This window comes from Sinocyclocheilus grahami, unplaced genomic scaffold, assembly GCF_001515645.1.
Source record: "Sinocyclocheilus grahami isolate Dianchi unplaced genomic scaffold, SAMN03320097.WGS_v1.1 scaffold39.1, whole genome shotgun sequence".
Lineage (NCBI taxonomy): Eukaryota > Metazoa > Chordata > Actinopteri > Cypriniformes > Cyprinidae > Sinocyclocheilus > Sinocyclocheilus grahami.
In genome coordinates, this window is record NW_015505218.1 from 1,141,156 (window position 1) to 1,161,745 (window position 20,590).

The following is a 20,590-nucleotide window of genomic DNA, read 5'->3' on the forward strand; positions in this document are numbered from 1 at the left end:
CCATGCCAGGTCAGGCAGAGTTAGGGTAATAGAACTGGGTCCGTTTAATTGAGTTTGTGGTCAGAAAACCCTGATGAATTTACAATGTGGTAGTGCACTGCTGGTGTGGGAGACGATGTCATTTTGTGTATGCGATGCTGTGTATGTGATGTCCTTTTTTTTTATTGGCAAAGCCGACATATGGGAAGGTGTTTGGATAGTGTTTTTGTGAGTTTGCAATCAGAAAAGCAGGAGGCTATTGTAAAATTGCAGTGTGTTTTGTGTAAAATACATTTGTGAATAGTTAATGGGTGTTTGTTTACACTTGTGAAAAAGTACTTTATAGAATACTTAAAAAAGAGTACTTATTACAGAAATACTGTACTTCAAAAGATTGTACTTGGTAAAAATTAAATGCATTGTTTCTGAACACTTAATTGCAATTTACTGACAATTAAATGAAAATGTATTATGCAATTAGTTTAACTAAATTGCTTTTAAGTTTAGTTAAAATTATACTCAAGAACTTTAGATGTGATTTAATATGTTCAACACATGCAAATAAGTTTACTTACTTTAAGATTATAAAATGTCTTTTAATTTGACAATATTACTTTTTTTTAAATGTACTTAAGTGTGTAAAGAAACCATAAATCATAAAAATGTACTCTTTAAGTGCACCTTCAGTGCAAGTGGCATTTTATTTCCTTATTATTATATTATTTGCAAGTACAGTTTTTTTCAAACTATACTTTTAAGATTGAAAGTACACAACAAGTGCATATTGAATACAATTAAGCACAATTATTTTTCACAAGTGTGCCTCTGAGGATTTTTAAGAAAATAAATTTTCCTCAAACACACACGCTCACTAGTGTTTAAACTAACAGTGTCCTGTAAATATACATGCATCACAGGAGAATTGTGTTTTTGTGTGTGTGTGTGTGTGTGTGTGTGTGCATGTTGACTGTACCGCTGTGCATGCTTGCGTGTGGATGTGTGCATGTTTCAGGCCTGGCGTGATCACCATGCAGGCGCTGTCAGAGGAAGACCGCAGACTCTGGATGGAAGCCATGGACGGAAGAGAACCGGTACTTTATCTGAGACATCGGAAATTTGTTTCGCTCTCTAATATGATAGGGTTCATCTTAAAGGGATAGCTCTCCCAAAAATGAAAATTCTGTCATTAATTACTCGCCCTCATGTCGTTCCAAACCCGTCCAAATCAGTTTTGCAAAGCTACGAGAATACTTTTTGAGCGCAAAATAAACAAAACACATAATTTAACATAATTTATTCAACAATTCTTCTCCCCCGAGTTACGTCTTCCGCCATTTTAGAGTATCACAACACATTCGCACGCTTTCCCCTAAGCATAAACAACGCTGATTACGCAGATTACGTTCATGCGCGCGTTTTCTCCGACGAAAACGTAAACAACGCTGATTACGTCGATTACGCTCTTGGGAAGTCTCCAAAATGGCGGAAGACGTAACTCCGGGGTGAAGAATTGTTAAATAAATTATGTTATTTTTGTTTTCTTTGCACTCAGAAAGTATTTTTGAGCCACTGATGTCACATGGACTGTTTTACCGATGTCCTTACTATGTTTCTGGACCTGGGAACATTACAGTTGCATTGTTGTCGATGCAGGGTCTGAGAGCTCTCACATTTCATCAAAAATATCTTAAGTTGTGTTCCGAAGATGAACGAATGTCTTACGGGTTTGAAACAACATGAGGGTGAGTAATTAATGACAGAATTTTCATTTTGGGGTGAACTAACCCTTTAAGAGCATTTCACATGCTTGGCACTGCTGTGCATCAGATAAAGTGCATTCTCATTTTGAATGCATATTCTTGGGACATATTGTGTCTCATAAATATGCATATTCGGGCCTTTAGCCTGTTTTTTTTTTTTTATCTGGATTCAAATGTAGTGGTTTAGTTGAGTGTTGGCTTCATAATTTAATCTGTAATGTATAATGTAGGATGATTTAGGCTCTGTTCCATAATCTAGTAAGCTGCCTCACTAGAGTACTACATACATAGACCTTTAAGGGCAGCATGCTAATTGAATGGAACATTATCAGTTACTGATGAAACATTCTTTAGGCATCAGCTCAATTAGTGCTTATCACAAAAACACACAGGACGCTCAACAAACTGATTTCAATAGAGTTTGCTGTTAGAATGCTGCTAGGCCCTAATTAGCATGAAAATTCATAGAGCACACAAATATTTTGTTAAATAGTAAACTTCCTATTTATTTGAATATTTTTTATCAACGTTAATTGGCTTTGAATTAAATATCTAGTTCAGTCATGAAACTCTAAATGGTGCAGTTCTTCTGAAAACCTCCACCTCCCCCAGCTCCACCTGTCTAGATCTGCTACTGGATTTATGTATGCCTGTTCATGCAGCAGCAGCATATCTCACACACACACAGGAGCATGCTTAAAATATTCTGAGGGTTGTCATGCTTATAGATGGATATAGAATTATATCAATATATTCATAATCCACATTTGAGTCATCCACTGTTGTTGTAGTGTATTTTGATATTGCCTTCTCACCAAAAATGCTGCCTATGTACTAGGCAGCTCACTAGGTTTTGTAACAAAACCATGTCTTAGCATGCTAAATGACTCTTTTAGTGTGACAAAGCTTTTCAAAAGCATTTAGTGAACAGATTATGCATGTAAAATTGTGTGCTGTGATGGCTTCTCAGCTGGTACCATAAAATTTTATGTAGATTTTTTTTCCCGAAGCTGTTCTGTGTTAACAGCCATTTACTTGACCAAAATGTGTTGTCTCTCAGGTATACACCCTGAATCGTGACAGCCAGAATGAAGCTAGTAAGTAGTGCTATTTCAGTCCTTTAAATTATATAAAAAAACAAACAATTCAGTTGAATCACAGAATCGTACACACTTATCATGCTGGTTTCATGTTGTTTATTACTGTTTGTTTTACCATGAAGTTGTATTGATGTTTTTTTTTTCCCTCTCCCAATGAACTTTCTATTTAAGTGGCTCAATTAGATGTCATCGGCTTCAATGTTGTAAAAAAATTCATCTATGCCATAGAAACCAGAGGTACACCTCTTGTTGTTTTTCTGTTCAGAAATAGAGGTCAGATGGTGACCAGTACATGAGTAAGTGTGACAGTCTATGGTTTTCTCTAACAGGCATTGATGAACAGGGGCTATACAGGATCGTCGGTGTCAACTCTAGAGTGCAGAAACTACTCAGCCTGGCCATGGGTGAGAATCAGCACTCCGCTGCTGGTGGTCATTTTGTTTTAATGAAACCAGGAGATTAACATGAAAAAGAATTTCAGCCATAAATGTCACATATACAATTTCTCAGCCTTAAAACTGTTTTGAGTAACACAGTGTCTGCCCTGAGAGTGAAACTTAGAATATGTACACTTTTTTCACATTTCTTCTGAATTTATAGAAATATCGTAATGCACTGTACCAGTATTATGTTCTTGTTGGATACCGAATGCTTTATTGGAATAGCCAAAATCACAGTGCTAGAATTCACTCCTACAGTTGTCAGTTGCGTTGCTGTCTATGCAGGGTCAGAAAGGTCTCGGATTTCGTCAAAAATATCTTAACTTGTGTTCCGAAGATGAACAAAGGTCTTACAGGTTTGGAAATACATGGGAGTGAGTAATTAATGACAGAATTTTAATTTTTGGGTGAACTATCCCTTTAATTGCAAACGGCATGCAATTGTGTTTGAAAACATTACATTCAATTTCACACTTAATTATATTCTTTTAAAGTGTATTATTTCCATAATAAGAATTCTTTTTAAACACACACTACGATATGTTATTACTTTATACATGATGGCTACACCACGTGTCATAAAAACATTTTTTTATTTGAAAATAATATAAAGGTTCTTCAAAACCATATAAAGCCAGCATGTATAGAAGAGTACATTTCTAAGAAATTGACACGTGTGTTAAAAATAGTTTTAAACTAGATTTTTAATAGGTTTTCCTTTTCTTTATCATGGATATTCTTATTTGTCATTGACCCTGGTAACTAGTTGTCACAGTGATCACTTGCATTTTTTCAGACAGCTTTGTTAATTGTAATGTGAGCGCTCTAGCTGTCACATTGTCAGATGAATTATCACTGTAGACAGCTTTGTTGATTTATAATGGAATGTGTCTTGGTTTGTCGCATTACTCCCATGCAGTGTAGACAGATATATTGATTATTACGTGAGCGACCTAGTTTTTTCATGATGCATTGCTCTTGTACAGACAGATATGTTGATTACAATGCATCGAGCTTGCTTTTGGTCACTATGCCAAAATTCATGCATGCCCCTCCCATCTTACAATATTTTTACTGCACTTTCAAAGCACATCTGCCTCAACTAATATCATACAGACTTATTTGAAGTATTGTAGGCCTATTTGTGTGTAAACTTCACTTTGCATGGAACCATTATTCTCAGCTGCTTAAGTACAAACGCAAACCTCTTCACACGCAAAAAGTGACCAGAATGTCGTCACACCCTGCAGTGAAAGCAGAATGAATAGACTTTGATGTTGTTGTGTTACTCACCAGATCACCAGTATTTAACTGCCTGCCTCAGAGTGAAAATGATATACTTTGACAGTTTTGCTTTAGGAAACGGTTTGCGATTTTGATGCTGATTGGCTGTTGCTAGCACGCATATGCAGTTTGCTGGCACATACTGGCACTGTGCCGAGTGGGTAATTCCAAAGGTTCAACAGAGGTCACCTGCAAACTAAATCTGCCGTCTAACCGTAATACTCTCCTCTAGACCCCAAAACCTGTGCAGATGTGGAGCTGGACAGCACAGAATGGGAGATCAAGACCATCACCAGTGCAATAAAGCATTACCTCAGGTACCAACCTGCCCCCTTCACACATGACCACATGACAACAACCAGGCTATATTACACAAAATGTGAGTTAGCTGTCTCAATTTAACTGGCTCCTGCAGTCTCAAAAGTTAGTTTGACCGCTAAGGCATCAGTCCTACAATTGCTTATACTCAGGGCTGTTCACTTACCCTGTTGAAAAAACCAGCATATGCTAGTTTTTTCAACAGGGTAAGTATATCATGCAAAACACTCTGGCAACTACATACTGTAAGAACCCACAAAATAAACGTTTGAATCATTTCTCTGTTCTCTCTATGGTACAGCAGGTGATTTTATTAAATATGATTTACAATAAATATATTAAATATACTGTATAATTAAGTTTATTGCATCACTTTTTTTATTATTTGCATGGTCTTAACAAATGATCAAAGATGATAGATTTAATAAACTAGAACGCTAACAAGCTAGCAGTATGCTAAGCTAGTAGGCCTATGCTGAGCATTTGAAGAATGAGAAATATTTAATGTCATATAACTTTGTTTTATTTACCCGTATAAGTAGTTACAAAGTTAAGACTTCATATATTGAGTGTGTCGAGTTTCTTACCCACTTACAGTAAGTGGGATTTAAGTACATCTTTATATGTAATTTCATAACTACTTAAGTGTTTGAAATATGCTTAAAGTGCACTGTTAAATGTACCGACAAGCAATTATGGTCAACTAAAATATACTTTAATGTCACTTCTATGGAAACTTGCATGTATTTATAGAACATTCAAAGTGCATTTAAAATATATTAATTTTAACTGTAATCAAATAACATTACAGTTGAAAGCATAATTATGTTGAATATGATTTAGTATGTTAGTTTAAACATTAAAATTTAGTATTTTTTATTACGGCATGACAAAAGATTATTGAGATGTAATGATTTAAGTATGTATAATGATAAGTAACATTTTTTAATTAAAAATGTACTTAAGTGTGTTAAGAAACATAGTCATGAAAGTGTACTTAAACACTTGCAAAAGTACACTTATCTGGACATTATTTCTTTAATATTATATTATCTGCAAGTTCATTTCTTTAACAGAGTGTCTATTTACACTAAGTGCAAATAGCCCGCTTTGTTGGAAGAGGCTATTTATACTAACTCCGCCCATCAAAGTGTTATTGGGCTAGTCAACACTACAAAAGATGGCTATCAAACATCAGCTCCAGTGATGCAGATGGTAAAGTGCGTGCCATAGTCATTTTTGACGCGAACAACCCGGGTTCGAACCATAGACTGTAAAAAAAGATGGACAACGCGTCTCCATTTCCTTCCACTATAGAAAAGTGAAGCCAAAGAATCTCAGTATGGCCACTGCCATCTTGAGTAAATGACGTCATTTGGAGCCCGAGTCTGCGCAGTAGAGATTCGTTTGGAGCCCGAGTCTGCGCAGTAGAGATTCGTTTGGAGCCCGAGTCTGCGCAGCAGTGTTGTGAGGTGGAGCCGCGGTATCAAACTCCCGCCCAAACTCCCGCAGACCCAATCAACCGTAATGACACACCCCGTTTTTATAGTATCAAATTACTAGCTAAAATCAAACTTATCACAAAAATTAACAAGTGAATATATGTTAGTGTAATAACTACCTGAAATGACCAAAACCATCTTTCGGAAAATTGTATTGGAAGTGTAATTTATTTTTTTATTTTGACTCAAGTCCCATTCGTTTACATGGAGAAGGCGGGGTTTATGACATGTACTGCAGCCAGCCACCAGGGGGCGATCAAAGAGCCCGCAGCTTCACTTTTCAGGACGTGTGAGGCACACCCGGTTCGAACCAGCATTTTGCCGAACTTCTTTTCTCCCTTTTCAAATCTCATATCACATCGGAAAGGCATTTTATTTTCAATAAAAATGAAGGAAATAATTGAAAAGCTGAAAATAAACTATCGGGTTGGTAAAGGAGGGTTTTATTGTCCCAATAAGGTGGCATCCATTTAATAATTTGAATTAAAATTATAATTTACACTCAAAATTTACACTATTGCATACTGTTTTATAATGTGTACTACAATACTGAGATGCAGATAATTGCCATTATTTGCAATAAATAGTATAAATAACAGAAAATCCTGCTAACATATTGTAAATAGAATCTATAGCTATTTGCTCTTAGTGTAAATAGCATATCGCAAAAACAAAACTATTTTCACTTAGTTTAAATAGCCTCTATCGCTATTAACACTTAACACAGTGCAAATAGCTGCTGCCTTTTTTTAAATATACTTTTAAGATTTGAAGTACACTGCAAGTGCACATTAAATACAATTAATAAGTACACTTCTTTTTCACAAGGGAGAGCTTGGCAACCCATGTGTTCATGACACCAGCCTGGCGACCATCCACAACATGCTAGCACCGTGGCAGTTTGGCATTAGCAATTAGCAAATTATAAAAAAATATATACAAATATAGATATTGCAATTACCACTTACGTTTTTGTCGGAAAATATAAAAATACAGTCTAACACACAGTCTTGATTATTCATGTAATGCTAATAGTAATCTACAAATTAGTCTGCAGGTTAAAAATAAAACCTCTCGGAAGTTAGCAAATAAGTAGTATACGACTTTAAAACGGTAAAGGAAGACATATAATCCTCATGCATCCAAATATTCTCAGTTCACTCTGTCTCGATGCCATGATATCTTCTGTTTTTGAGTCTGACTGTCGATTTCGGTCTGTTATCTAATCGCTAATCTCTTCTCTTCTTCTGTGCTATCAGGATGCTGCCGGCCCCTCTCATGACATACCAGTACCAGAGGAGCTTCATCAAAGCAGCCAGTGAGTGTCTGGTTGGACCGCTCTGGCCTTATTTCCCCTCCTCTGATCTATTTTGACTATTTGGAACTATTTGACTATAGTTCGACTATTTGATAAGACACAGTGCAGAGTAGGAGTGTTCAAGCTAATAGGACGCGGTCAGAAACAAGAAACTGAGGTGTAGAGGAATGAAAATGGATTTACAGTGTGGCGGCTTTCGTCTGAGACACCAAGGGATGTTGTTTCTTTTCCAGATCGTCTTTTGTACCATAAACTTAGATTTTCACACTGCAAAGAAACTGACCTCAATTAGAAATTTCACAATTTAGATTTAAACACAAACTTAATTCAATTTTATTAGATTTTGACTTAAAAAAAAAACTATTTGCTAAAATTATTTCAAATATTTAATTATTACATTTATTTCATTAATTATTAAAACTGGTTTTTAACTAATTGGGAAGAAAAATAATTACAGATATAAATACTAAAATAAATATTCTCTGAAATGTAATTTTGCTGCTCAAGTAAGTGCATCTTGCTTTAAGGATGTTTGGATACTTTTGTACATGAAAACAAGACTGATTACTACAATGCTTTTTTTTTTGCATCGTTTCTCATGCTATCTTCATCTTATCTCGTTTGCTTTCTACCATCGTTCCCTTTTTTGTCTCTGTTTTTCTCTCTTTCTTTCTGTGCTTTTTTTTGGCCAGTCCTTAAGGGTGACGTTAGGCCCTTGTCCTCATATGAACTTTTTTTTCTCAGAGAGCTCCACCCCTCCCTTTCTGCCTTTCATTTTCTCTCTTTTTTTCCACCCCTCCCCTAGTTCATTCCTGTCTATGTGAGCCATTTATGTGATAAAGAGCAAGGTGCCATCTGGAGTTTGCCCATGAGCAGAGAGAGAGAGAGAGATGGGAATACGGGAGTGAGAGACGATGTGAATGTGTATGTAACTGGATGAGAAGAGAAAATCAAAGTGTGAAAATGTGTGTGTGCGGTCTAAAGGTTCGGTTTCTGTTCAACATGACCAAATATCTAGTGTCTGGTCTGGTTATGTGCTGTCTTTTTTGCAGTTCAATATTTGAATGCTTTGTATTATCAACAGATCATTTTTTTAATCTATATTTTGTGTATAAGATAATAAGACTTGTTTTCAGACAATATATTCTTGTGTTGAATATATATACACTATAAATATATAAATATACATGTTATAATTAGTGTGTGTGTGTATATATATATATATATATATATATATATATATACATATATAATACACACATTTATAATAACATTTTATACCATGTTATATAAAAAAAACAGTTGTGGTGCTGTTGCAGGCATTGTGTTTAAATTTGGGTTGTGGCATCTCCAATGAAGCAATGAAGTTGAGGCTACAAAAATATAATTATGCACACACTGCAAAAATGAATGTCTTACTTAGTATTTTTGTCTTGTTTTCTAGTGTAAAAATATAAACATTGTTGAATCAAGATGCATTTACTTGAGAAGCAAAATAAAGATATTAAGTCTTGTTTTTTGAAAAAAAAAAAAAATTCTGTTCATTTTTGCTTAAAACAAGAAAAAAATATCTGCCAATGGGGTAAGAGAAATAATCGAATAATCTTACTTCAAGAGCAAATCAAGAGTATTTCTCTTGCCTCATTGGCAGATTTTTTTTAAATTTTTTTAAGCAAAAAAAAAAGTAAAATTTTTGGAACAGAAGACTAAATATCTTAAGTCATTTTGCTTCTTAAGTAAATGTTAAATGTTGCTGTGTTGTTAAGTTAAATCTTGATTTAAAAATTTTGAATATTTACACTAGAAAACCAGAAAATATTTTTTTGCAGTGCAATTTTTTAATTGTATTTTATTTTTTGTCCCTTGTCATGTCTAAACAACCTCATTTATACCTCTCTTCTCTCGCTGTACTCTTGATACTGAGGATTATTAGGATATCATGGCAGCCAGATAGATCACTCTAATATTTCAGTGACCTTTAAGAGCCCGCATCTGGCAGCTTAGCTTTGCCCTTAATGGACACTGCTGTAGCCGTCACTAACACTAGGTGGCACTGTGCTTTTACAACAAGGCAGACACAAACACGTGAGCATTAATGTCAGTTTAATTGGAATAACGTGTCTGTGTGGGTCCAGACTGTGTCAGGAAGTGACCTCACAGAATCAGGAATGGGATCTTTTGTTCTGTTTCACAACATCAGCAACACATGCAACGTATCAGTTCTGATATGTGTCTGTGAACGCTAAAATCTACTTAAAAACGTACACAGTGAGACTGGACTCCCATTCCTGCTGCGAATGCACTTGAGTCAAACACAGCAGTAAAACGCCTACAGTTCATGCGGAGCAAAAGGAAATGTGCTTTTCCTTTGCAACCGCTTATTCTCTCGCTTCCTCTTTCTCTATGTCTTCCTAGAGCTGGACAATCCCGAGGCGAGAGTGGCAGAGATCCACTCCATAGTGCACCGTCTCCCGGAGAAGAACCGCCAGATGCTGGAGCTTCTTATGAAACACTTGGCCAAGTAAGTTTTGGTGTTGACGCCCCCTTTTTACTGTGATACAAATCCAGCAAAGACCTAAGAGGATTTCCATTGTAAAAACCACAACCCTGCTGATGGTAATAAAGGCCTTAACTTCCCCTTTGTGTTTGCCCAGCTGAAAAGAGTGGCTTGTTTTCCTTCACCTGTCCTTTCCTCCATCTCTCGTTCCCAGCTCCATTTTCTTTTGTGCGAGTTTAATTTGACACCCTGACGGCCGAGCTCTGCGGAGCCGTTCCTCAGTGATGCTGGCAGATCGAGGAGTATTTTGGAGTTTTACGGAAAACTCCAGAGTGAAAATGCTTTACGCAGCTTGATGCAAAAGATCAGATTCATAATCCAAAAGAATTACAGGAAGTAGAAGTTTAATACCCACTTTGCATGCGGATTTAATGCCTCACTTGCTGTATGCCCTCAGGACAAGTTTGGAAATGATGTTGTAGTGTGGAATGACTAGTTTCATCGAGACAGTAGCAGTGAAAAACAAGGTTCAAAGGGAATCATTTAATATTGACAGTATGCTGCTTAGAAGAAATAATTGTAAAGGTTTTACCTTGGGTTCTGTTGACACTGAATCATCATTTACAGCAGGACTGTTTAGCTTGCTCATCAAATTCACAAACATTACAGCTGTTTGATACTGATTCGAGGTTAATTTGCCACAATCAGTATAAAAACAAATGTTCAGATTACCTATTGAAATAATATAAAATGTACTAATACTTGTGTAACTGCAAGAGTAGTTTAATATCTGACCAGACGACAGTCTATAAAGTTTGCAGGTTCAAAACCCTAAAAAGCTACACCATTAAAGTCCACATGAAATCACTTGAAGTGGGGGCGTATCACATGCCTTGTCCTTTTTTTTTAATTAGACAGTATGCTTTAGTTTAAAACCTGTTGTTTTGACCTGTTTTTATGTACTGTAACAGTTTATTGAAACTTTTGACATAATCTTTTTTTTTTCATATTTGATATATCATGCTTTTATGGCTCATGATATTGGAGAATTGTTTGCTGATATTTATATGCCCATAAAGTAAGATACAATTCTGATATCTTGTAATGTAAATCAATGAGATCTTTATAACAGTATAGCAGACAACTTATATCAAATGCATAGAAAAAACAGTTGTCACTCTACTGTATATCTCCCAATAATATGTCTTATTAAGATGAAAATTAAATGCTTTGTTTCATGATCAAAGCTCTGTAGTTTTAACATAATGCAATGCAGTACAATGACTGAAAAATGTACAAATATTCATTTCTCAAAAACCTGATGTATCATATTCAAAACTCGCATTGTAATAAACGCGATAAAAAAAATATTACTAAGAATAGCCAATAATTAAGATTTTACAGCAAAAAGACCCATGTAGTAGGGTTGTGACGGTGAGGAAATGTTCCCACCGGTTAATCGACGTGTGACAACACGGATAATACCGGTATCACCGCGGGGGCGGGGGCGGGGGCGTTCCCTCTTTTCCTCGCTTTCCTTCGCTTTTAAATCGCTTGTAAAACGGCGAGCTTATTTTACTTTCACTTTCAAATAGCGGCAATTCGGCGTAAAGCAATTGTTCGATTTTAGTTAGTTTGAATTTTCCCTCTTTTCCTCGCTTTCCTTCGCTTTTAAATAGCTTAAAATCGTTGTGCGCATTTTACTTCCGGCAATTCGGCGTCAATTGCTTGAATGCAACTACAAAATACAACGTCAAACTCACTTTAGCCTATATATAAAACATAGAAATGTTATTAACAAAACGAATAAAAATACACCATACTATAGGGCAGGCTATGCCTAATATAAAATAACAAATAACTTACATAAAGTTTAAATAGGTATACAAAACTGGAAACAAGTAAACATGTAGACTATAATATATAACCAAATAAATAAGAAACGTAGAACGTTTATTAGCAAAACGAATAAGAAAGCTTTGGAGGCACCGCATACACCTTGATGTCAAATAAAATAAATAAATGACACAAAGTTTAAATAAAGTAAAAATCAGCAAACAATGTGGAACCAATTAAATAAGAAACTAATGTTTAAAAAAACGTCCAAAATCACCTTAGATAAACGGCAAATGTCAACAGGCTTTTAAAAATCCAAAATATTGCCAAACAAGTGCTTTTGCATTTCGTTTCGAAACTAAATCATCCGCCATCGTCTTGTCTGTCTCACCTCACTCTTCTTGTCAGTCAGCTCGACAAATCAAAACGATGGTGGGGGTCGGTGCCGCGGTGGGCAAGTGACGTAACCGGTGTTGCGGCTTAACAACGGTATCACCGTCAGCACCGTCTATTGCGGCAAGCCTACCATGTACCACAACCTGAAGACGGATATTTTTAGATTGATCCTAAAAGCCTTTACTTGCTAATAAGTGTAAACGTTCAATCAGTCAACAGAAGGCATTACGTAGAAGTACAACAGGTTTTTCAGCAAAGTTTTGTTCAAGTAATTTGGAAGCCTTAGATATTTGTGTATCAAGTATGATACAGTAGGCTTTATAGGGTTCAGTGATGTCTTCGATCATCAGTGATCTTCTATGTCAGTTTGTGTGTCTGTGTGTGTTTTAGGATTTCAAGTATGGTAAATTTACTAAATACATTTTATATTTATTTAGTCATTTACATTTATATTATATTATTTATATATCATATTTATATAACCCACTTTAAATTAGGTGGCCTTAACTACTATGTACTTACATCAAAAAAGTACAATGTACTTATTGTGTTCGTATTGTATTGCAAAACACTTTTGCTGCTACTGAGGTGGGATACGGGTAAAGTTAGGGACAGGTTTAGTGGTATGGGTAGGTTTAAGGGTGGGTTAAGGTGTAAGGGATGGGTCAACAGTGTAATTATAAATGTAATTACATCAATTAGTTGCAGATGTAATTACATGCAGGTATTTAAAAAGATATATAAGTATGATGTAAAGACATGTATGTACACAATAAGTGCATTGTATCAACTGATTAATTTTAAATGTAAGTACATACAGTAGTAGTTAAGGCCACCTAATATAAAGTGGAACCTAAGAATGCGTAATATTTTACAGCAAATTTAACAAAGAACATTTCCATTATTTTTCTGTTGATTTTATTGATTAGTTATTACAGTCCTATTTTTGTTATCAATAAAGCTAACTATACAGAAAAGCACTACACTACAATAAGAAGTAAATGACTTCAGATGTCTTACTCTCTCATCAGAGTGGCCAGTCACCACCAGCAAAATTTGATGACGGTTGCTAACCTCGGCGTAGTGTTCGGCCCTACGCTGCTGAGGCCACAGGAAGAGACCGTTGCTGCAATCATGGACATCAAGTTCCAGAACATTGTGGTAGAAATCCTGATCGAGAACCACGAACGGGTATGTTTATGAATGACTACTAGCTGACCAGGGGTGCGTTTCCCAAAATAACTATGGTTGTTAGCTCCATTTAACTCTATTGGTAACGATGAAACTTGCGAGTTAATGAGTTAAATGGCTCATTAGGTTGTTTTTGTCAGTTGGTTACTTCTTTTTTAAGTGTACAAGCTGTGTTGCTCGCACCTAGGTGTGAATGAAGGATGTAATTGCTCTATTAAAAGGGGCTTTATCCAGCAGCGAGACCCTTTCGGAGGGACTCACTCAGGCCGCATTTGCTGTAAAAGGTAACTTCAAACCCGGCAGGGGCTTAAAGGGTAAAGCAGATGAGAGTAGTTGCCATGGCAACATGCAAATCGGCTCAAGGCTGATTTCTTAAGATGAGCCCCCCGTCACAAGACATAGGGTCACTTCCTCCTGCATGAAGGGGTGAAGTGGGTGGGTTTCAAGATCAAGACTGTCACTATGACCTGTACAATTAACCTTCCCATGTCTCATCCCCTTAAAGACACGGCACACACATATGTTCCACTGTGAATGAGGTTAGCCTGTAATGAATCTTTCAGCTTCAGCTCAAAAGCATGAATGGCTACCTATCCTATATCTCTCAACAAATACACACAGTTATGTACAGCAGGAAACAAAGTGTAGACTGACTGTTACATAAACCTGATCCTCCAAAAGCTTTTCATTCACAAACACACAATAGGCTGTTTGCATACAGCTTTGCATAAAGACTTGTGACCTCCATAAATTCATTTTCACAAGTTTTTTCTTTCTTTCTCAGCATTCTTAAGGAATAATTCAGTTTTTTACTCAACCTCATGTTGTTCCAAACATGTATGATCCATAAATGTGAGATTGTACATATAATAGCAGATAGTGCCCAAACTGCTCTTATTCCTTGTAAGCTCCATTAAAACGTCAACTGTAAACGTCAAACTCTAAATGAATATTATTGATATTTTTGCAAATTCATAGGTGCATAAGTTCACCTCTTTTTTTTATTAATAATTTTTTTTTTTTTTTGGACCTCATAATCCTTAACTCTTTCGCTGCCATTGACAGGATTTTCAAGCTTTCTGTGTTTTTACTGTTATATGGTAGGGGGCACTATTACACATTTAAACATTTACATTACTAATACTAGGGCTGCCCCCTAATAGTCGACTAGAAGAGGCTTGGTCGACTAAAATTGTACAAGTCGCTTAATCGCAGGCAAAAAAAAAAAAAATTCCACAGGCGAGGTCACGCAGTCCATGATGGACTGATCGTTAACGGCTAGTCTATGGTAATACAGTTCATCGGGCAGGATGACTAGAAGAGGCTTGGTCGACTAAAATTGTACAAGTCGCTTAATCGCAGGCAAAAAAAAAAAAATTCCACAGGCGAGGTCACGCAGTCCATGATGGACTGATCGTTAACGGCTAGTCTATGGTAATACAGTTCATCGGGCAGGACGTCCAAACGCTCCAAACGCATTTATAGTCATTACTTCTGCCGGTGCACTGTGGCAAGCCTTATGCGTGTGCTTGAGTGCTTATTAGGCTATGTAGGCAATTAAAGGCTCATTATAATTATTGCGATTAGTCGACTAATGCTTCAAATGAACGACTACTAGTCGACCAGAAAAATCCTTAGTCGAGGGCAGCCTTAGTTAATAAATTATACAAAATCACAATTATCCTTTTCAATTCACATAAGTGTTTCATCAATTTCCATTAATGAAAGAAGCACTACAGTCCCATAAAACACTGCGAATGACATAATTGAAATAAAAATGATGAATAAAAACGATTTACTATATAATTTTGACAGCTAGTGGTTGAAATTGGTACTGAAGTCCAAATTCAAAATGGAGAGAGTCTGGAGAGAGTCGTTTCTCCTGCCCCTCCTCGACTTAACGCTCACATGGGTTGCCAGATAGAGGACCATTTCCATTATTTTTTGTTGATTTTATTGATGAGTTATTACAGTCCTATTTTTGTTATCAATAAAGCTAACAATACAGAAAAGCAACTGTGTGTTCTGACACGGAACACACAGTTCAAAGTCAAATAACTGGCTGTAGCACCGTTTTTCAGAGAATCAAGTATGTGAATATTTTAATAAGAACCAGAGTTGCAGTATAGTAAATTTACAGTTGAATTGCAATACAGTTTTTACAGTGCATATTTAAACATGCTATGTTGCAGGAAACATGAGAACCAATTAATTTATCCGTAACATAACATTTAATATTAAACTGACCGTGATTCATGCTAGAATAGTCATATGTGCAAATGAGATTTGAGCGGTTTGGTGGAGGGGAGGAATTCAGTGCCGAACAGAACTCTAATGTCAGTCTGTTTGTCACACATAGCTAACTTATGACTTCAGACTTGAAATGGAGTGTATGAGTCATAGGGACCTTTTTTGTATCTTTTGGAGCCTGACAGCCACTGGTAGCAGATTGATAGCTGTCATACAGTACTTTTGTATGCAAAAAAGAATAGCTTTTTCAGTGAAGAAAAAAAAAATCTAATTGTCAGTTTATGACTAGACACATCTGCGGGGTCATATCCTCCCAGCATCAGTAGCAGCATTTCAGTCTGTTCTACTTTTGTGGAGACACTCATCCCATCATTGTGGCGCTTTGAAATTTTCATGCTGATTTGAATTTCCTTTCGGCTCTGCAGATTTTCAAAGACATGCCAGTGTCTGGAGGAGGGCAGGGCAACTCCCAGCTCAACCTGCCCAGGCGGAGAAGTACAGACAGCAAGGCCCCGTCATGCAGTGAAAGACCTCTCACGCTTTTCCACAACCCCTCATTTTCAGAGAAAGTCAAAGGTACACCAGCAAGTTCTTTCTTTATAAAGTTTAAAATAAATGTAAAATGATAATTTTTAAGCGTAAAAATGATGCTTCCTTTTTGGTCAAATAACAAAATATTAAAACAAACAAAATATTATATATATATATATATATATATATATGAGCAATATCAATCATAGATGTGAGATATGGCTGTATATCGGTACGGCTGTAATTCGGCCGTAGGTAATCACAGTGTGCCGATATACAGCCATATCTTGCGGCTACGAGGGTGATATTTTGTTTAAATAACAGTTCAACGGCATGAGTGTATAATACATAAGAAACAACAACGGAGTGTCTTTAAAAACCCTCATTTGTGCAGAACTACTTCTTTCTGCCACAGATTCAACTCTAAAGTTGACAGTTTAACAGCTGATCCCAAGCCTCCGTTACTAATTTAAAAATGTCACGAAGGAACGCTGAGTTGCAAAAGCTTCTTTGAGTTGAATAACTTAAATAAGTTGAAAGCTTATTGTATTACTATATTAAAAGCTGTGTATTATGTGGAGTAGAGTATTATGAGAGAAAGATTGACTGAGCGAGTGTGATTAACTGCATCTTATACAGCGTTCGTTCTTCAGACCAATCTCATATTCACAATAGAACATTAGTTGGAATGTCCAATAGGCTCGTACTATCCTTTCATCTGTTTAGGGTAATTTCTGATGACAGCACTGCTCAGTGCATTTGTTGGCTGCAGACAAGCTGGTGTTGAAAGTAAAAATATCTTCCTTGTTGTTTAAAATTGTGCTCTAGTATTTTTCAATATAAAAGTCTTTACTGCTGACTCGTAAAAAAAGTCTCTTGTCGCCATCTAATGGTGATTGATAATAAATCACCATAACGAACACACACACTGTTTACCAATATTAAATATTATGTATATAAAATATTATTTATTGAATAATAATGTTTAATAAACAACAACCATCATAAAAGTTACTAGGCAATTCAGTCAAAAGTACAAAGGCAGCGTTATATACAGTACTGAAGTTACATAAAATATAATGTGATGGGATTTTGCCCTCAACCAAAACTATTTGCTCTGGAACAAATAAAAGACTGCCCCTGAGATTTACCCAAAATTAATTATATCTCATGTTTAACCACTATAGAGACATCAGAGCCAGCAGCAAATTCCAGAAGATCTGGCCGAGGTGAGGCGCTCTTGGCGGGTTAATGAGCGCTCAACGGCCGCTAACACCCTGGAGCTCACATCTCCGAAAAGCTAATTTTCAAATAGACGTTATCTTTATTAACAAACCGCATATTTGAGATGTAAACAAATACATTCTCGCCTAAAATCTCTTAAAACTACATTCCGTGACATAAAACCGTATTATTTTTTAAATTATAGAGGATTTTGTGAGAAATACGGCAAGTGGAGTGATACATGATACAAACGGTGAAGTGGTTGGAGGATCGCACTCTTATCAGCCAGTTAGATTCAAGGACCAGAAAGATATATATACAGTGGGTATGGAAAGTATTCAGACCCCCTTAAATGTTTCACTCTTTGTTATATTGCAGCCATTTGCTAAAATCATTTAAGTTATTTTTTTCCCTCATTAATGTACACACAGCACCCCATATTGACAGAAAAACACAGAATTGTTGACATTTTTGCAGATTTATTAAAAAAGAAATACTGAAATATCACATAGGAAATCCTGGTTTCTTTTTGGTTTCTCCCAGCAGTTTGTTTACATTGGATTTACATTGCTAAACTCTGTGCTTAAAGTCATCTGGAGGAGGAAATTCAGTTCCTGGTCTATAAATTGTCGTGCTAAAAATAACAATGGAATTAATTATTAAAATAGTTTCAGGTTTAAAGTTGGCACACCTATGACCAGATACCACCCTGTTTGCATTGTAAAAACATTTTGCTGTCAACCTCCTCTGGGCATGTGAGGAGTAAACTAGTCCCCAGCATTAGATGCAATTCAGTTATTGTCTAAAGACAAAAATCACTAGCAGTGTAACTTGAATTGCTTATTGAAAAATACAAACCGCCATTTAAATAAATGCAAACCACTAGATCCCACCAAACCCTGTTTCAGCCACAGGCTGGAGTAATTACATTAGCATACTATGTACTCTACATTAGGATAGCAACATTTCTGCTTGTCCATCTGCAGTGGAGAAGAGGAACAGTGTGGTTGTAAACTCCAGTGCAGACTTGCCATCAGTAAATTGCAACAGCACACTCAACTGGACTCGACTCAACAGCCTGCCTTCCGGAGACGAAGACCAAGATGGGCTTCAGCTGTCCAAGCAGAGTTGGCCTAATTCACTGTGAGTGCACAGTACTTTCTTTAAAGCTGAAGTGTGTTAAAATACGGTCTCCTATTTTCTTTGTTGCCGGTGTTCATTTAAGTGTCCCGGCTAGCCCAACACAACAACATTGGCCAAACCAATGCCATGAGTTTGTTCAACCAACAGAAAGCAGGGAGAGTGTTCAGAAACTTAAAAGCCAGAATTTCCAATGATCAAACCAAGCAGGTTCTGTTTTGTGTGAAAAACTTAAACTTTAAATTTTTGTCCCTCACTTGAATGTCGAGATCGCACAGATTCGAATTGGGATTACTGGGTTTTGCCGAGCAACAGTACTTGTGACTGTACCTTTAGTTAGGGTTGCTTGCACCAAAAAGTAGTCATATTCTAGTTTTTGTTTGACCATTTTCTCTCTGACCTGTAGTGCACTTAAAGACGTTCTTATATAATTGACCTCTGACACCATAGCTCAGCATGTCTAAAGCACATGTGCTAACTGCTTTATTGTTGGTTCAACGTTAGAGCATGTCTACTCACAGTAATAGATAAAACTTAATAGATCATCTTTTATTTCCAAAGAGAGCAAGGAAAGTCCTGTTTTCCTTGACACATCACCTTCAAAGCAAACACATACAAATACAAACATGCTCTCTCTCCCAAGACCTGCAATAATGCTTTTCCCTGTAACCTTTCCAATCTCCTACAGGCTTTTTCCACTGTTGGTTTTCTAACAAGACACACTGTTTGCTGTACACATTTCACTGTCTCTGGTGGGCCATGGGTCGGTAATGGATTTTTAAACCACAATCTTGGGTCCATTTTGAGGTCTCTTAGCTGTGCACAGCTATGGGATGAGGGTAGTTTTTTAATGCTGCTTCACAATAGCATAAGCACAGACAGAGCAGATGTTTACTTCACTCTGAATGACAAGGACAAACATACAAAATGGCCACCCAGTCTCCATGTTCTCAAGAACTTGAGCTCATTGTTTTGCTTTTTTTTTTTAGGAAACCTATCCGAAATCTGAATGCCGGCAATTTTCTCAAAAATTTTACTTTGCTGACTGCACTGAGGTCAGTTTAAATTTTTTAAAAAATGTGTATTTTATTAGTGGTGTTTGATAAGGCGAACATTTCTATTACTTTAGAGTGAAAGCTCTAATCCTAAGTATTTCATTTTACCGCAAACTGTAACTTATCCTACACCGTATGTGCTACTGACACGAATGGTATCTTAAATTCATGTGGCTTATTGGCGTGAGGTTTGTCGTTACTTTTCAGTGCAATAGGACTTGTGAAAAAAAAAAAACAACACTGAAAGAAAGCATTTAACCATATTTTCAGAACAGAATATGATATATATAGACCAGAAACTAATATTTAGAGAGCAATATGCTAAAATACATGCTGCTGTATAAGGTCATTTTATCAGATTACTAAAATGGGTGTTCCTCAGGGGTCAATGTTGGGACCACTTCTTTTTCATTATATATTAATGGTTTACCTGAATGTCAAATGTATGCAGATGATGCAGATATTTATATATCAGCAAAGACTACAAATACAAATATGAACAGTTTTTGTATGATTAGACCTTACATACCAAGTAAAATAACCAAATTCTGTATGTATGCAGTAGATCTTTTTATTATCTCAAATATTGTGTCACTGGAGTCAAGCTCCTCATTCTATTATTATGCCAATAATGTATCTATATAAACAAGTTTTTAAACAAAAATGGTTTACTTAGTTTTATACATTTCTCATGTTTCAAAAATTATTTTAAATATGCAAGTGGTTTTACCCCTAAGGTTATTTTTCAATTAATAAGGAAATAAGAGCG

At 36.2% G+C, this 20,590-nt stretch overlaps 1 protein-coding gene across 1 annotated transcript in view; it reads left to right on the forward strand.

Moving 5' to 3' along the window:
- Positions 1-20,590, forward strand: part of LOC107581976 (rho GTPase-activating protein 26-like) — an 83,525-nt gene that overhangs the window by 49,362 nt on the left and 13,573 nt on the right. Inside the window, exons 8-17 of the mRNA XM_016267672.1 lie at positions 992-1,070; positions 2,800-2,836; positions 3,011-3,076; positions 3,169-3,243; positions 4,796-4,880; positions 7,643-7,701; positions 10,117-10,222; positions 13,462-13,621; positions 16,297-16,447; positions 18,613-18,769. Of these exons, the coding sequence (XP_016123158.1) occupies positions 992-1,070; positions 2,800-2,836; positions 3,011-3,076; positions 3,169-3,243; positions 4,796-4,880; positions 7,643-7,701; positions 10,117-10,222; positions 13,462-13,621; positions 16,297-16,447; positions 18,613-18,769 (975 nt within the window). The remainder of the gene's footprint in view (positions 1-991; positions 1,071-2,799; positions 2,837-3,010; positions 3,077-3,168; positions 3,244-4,795; positions 4,881-7,642; positions 7,702-10,116; positions 10,223-13,461; positions 13,622-16,296; positions 16,448-18,612; positions 18,770-20,590) is intronic.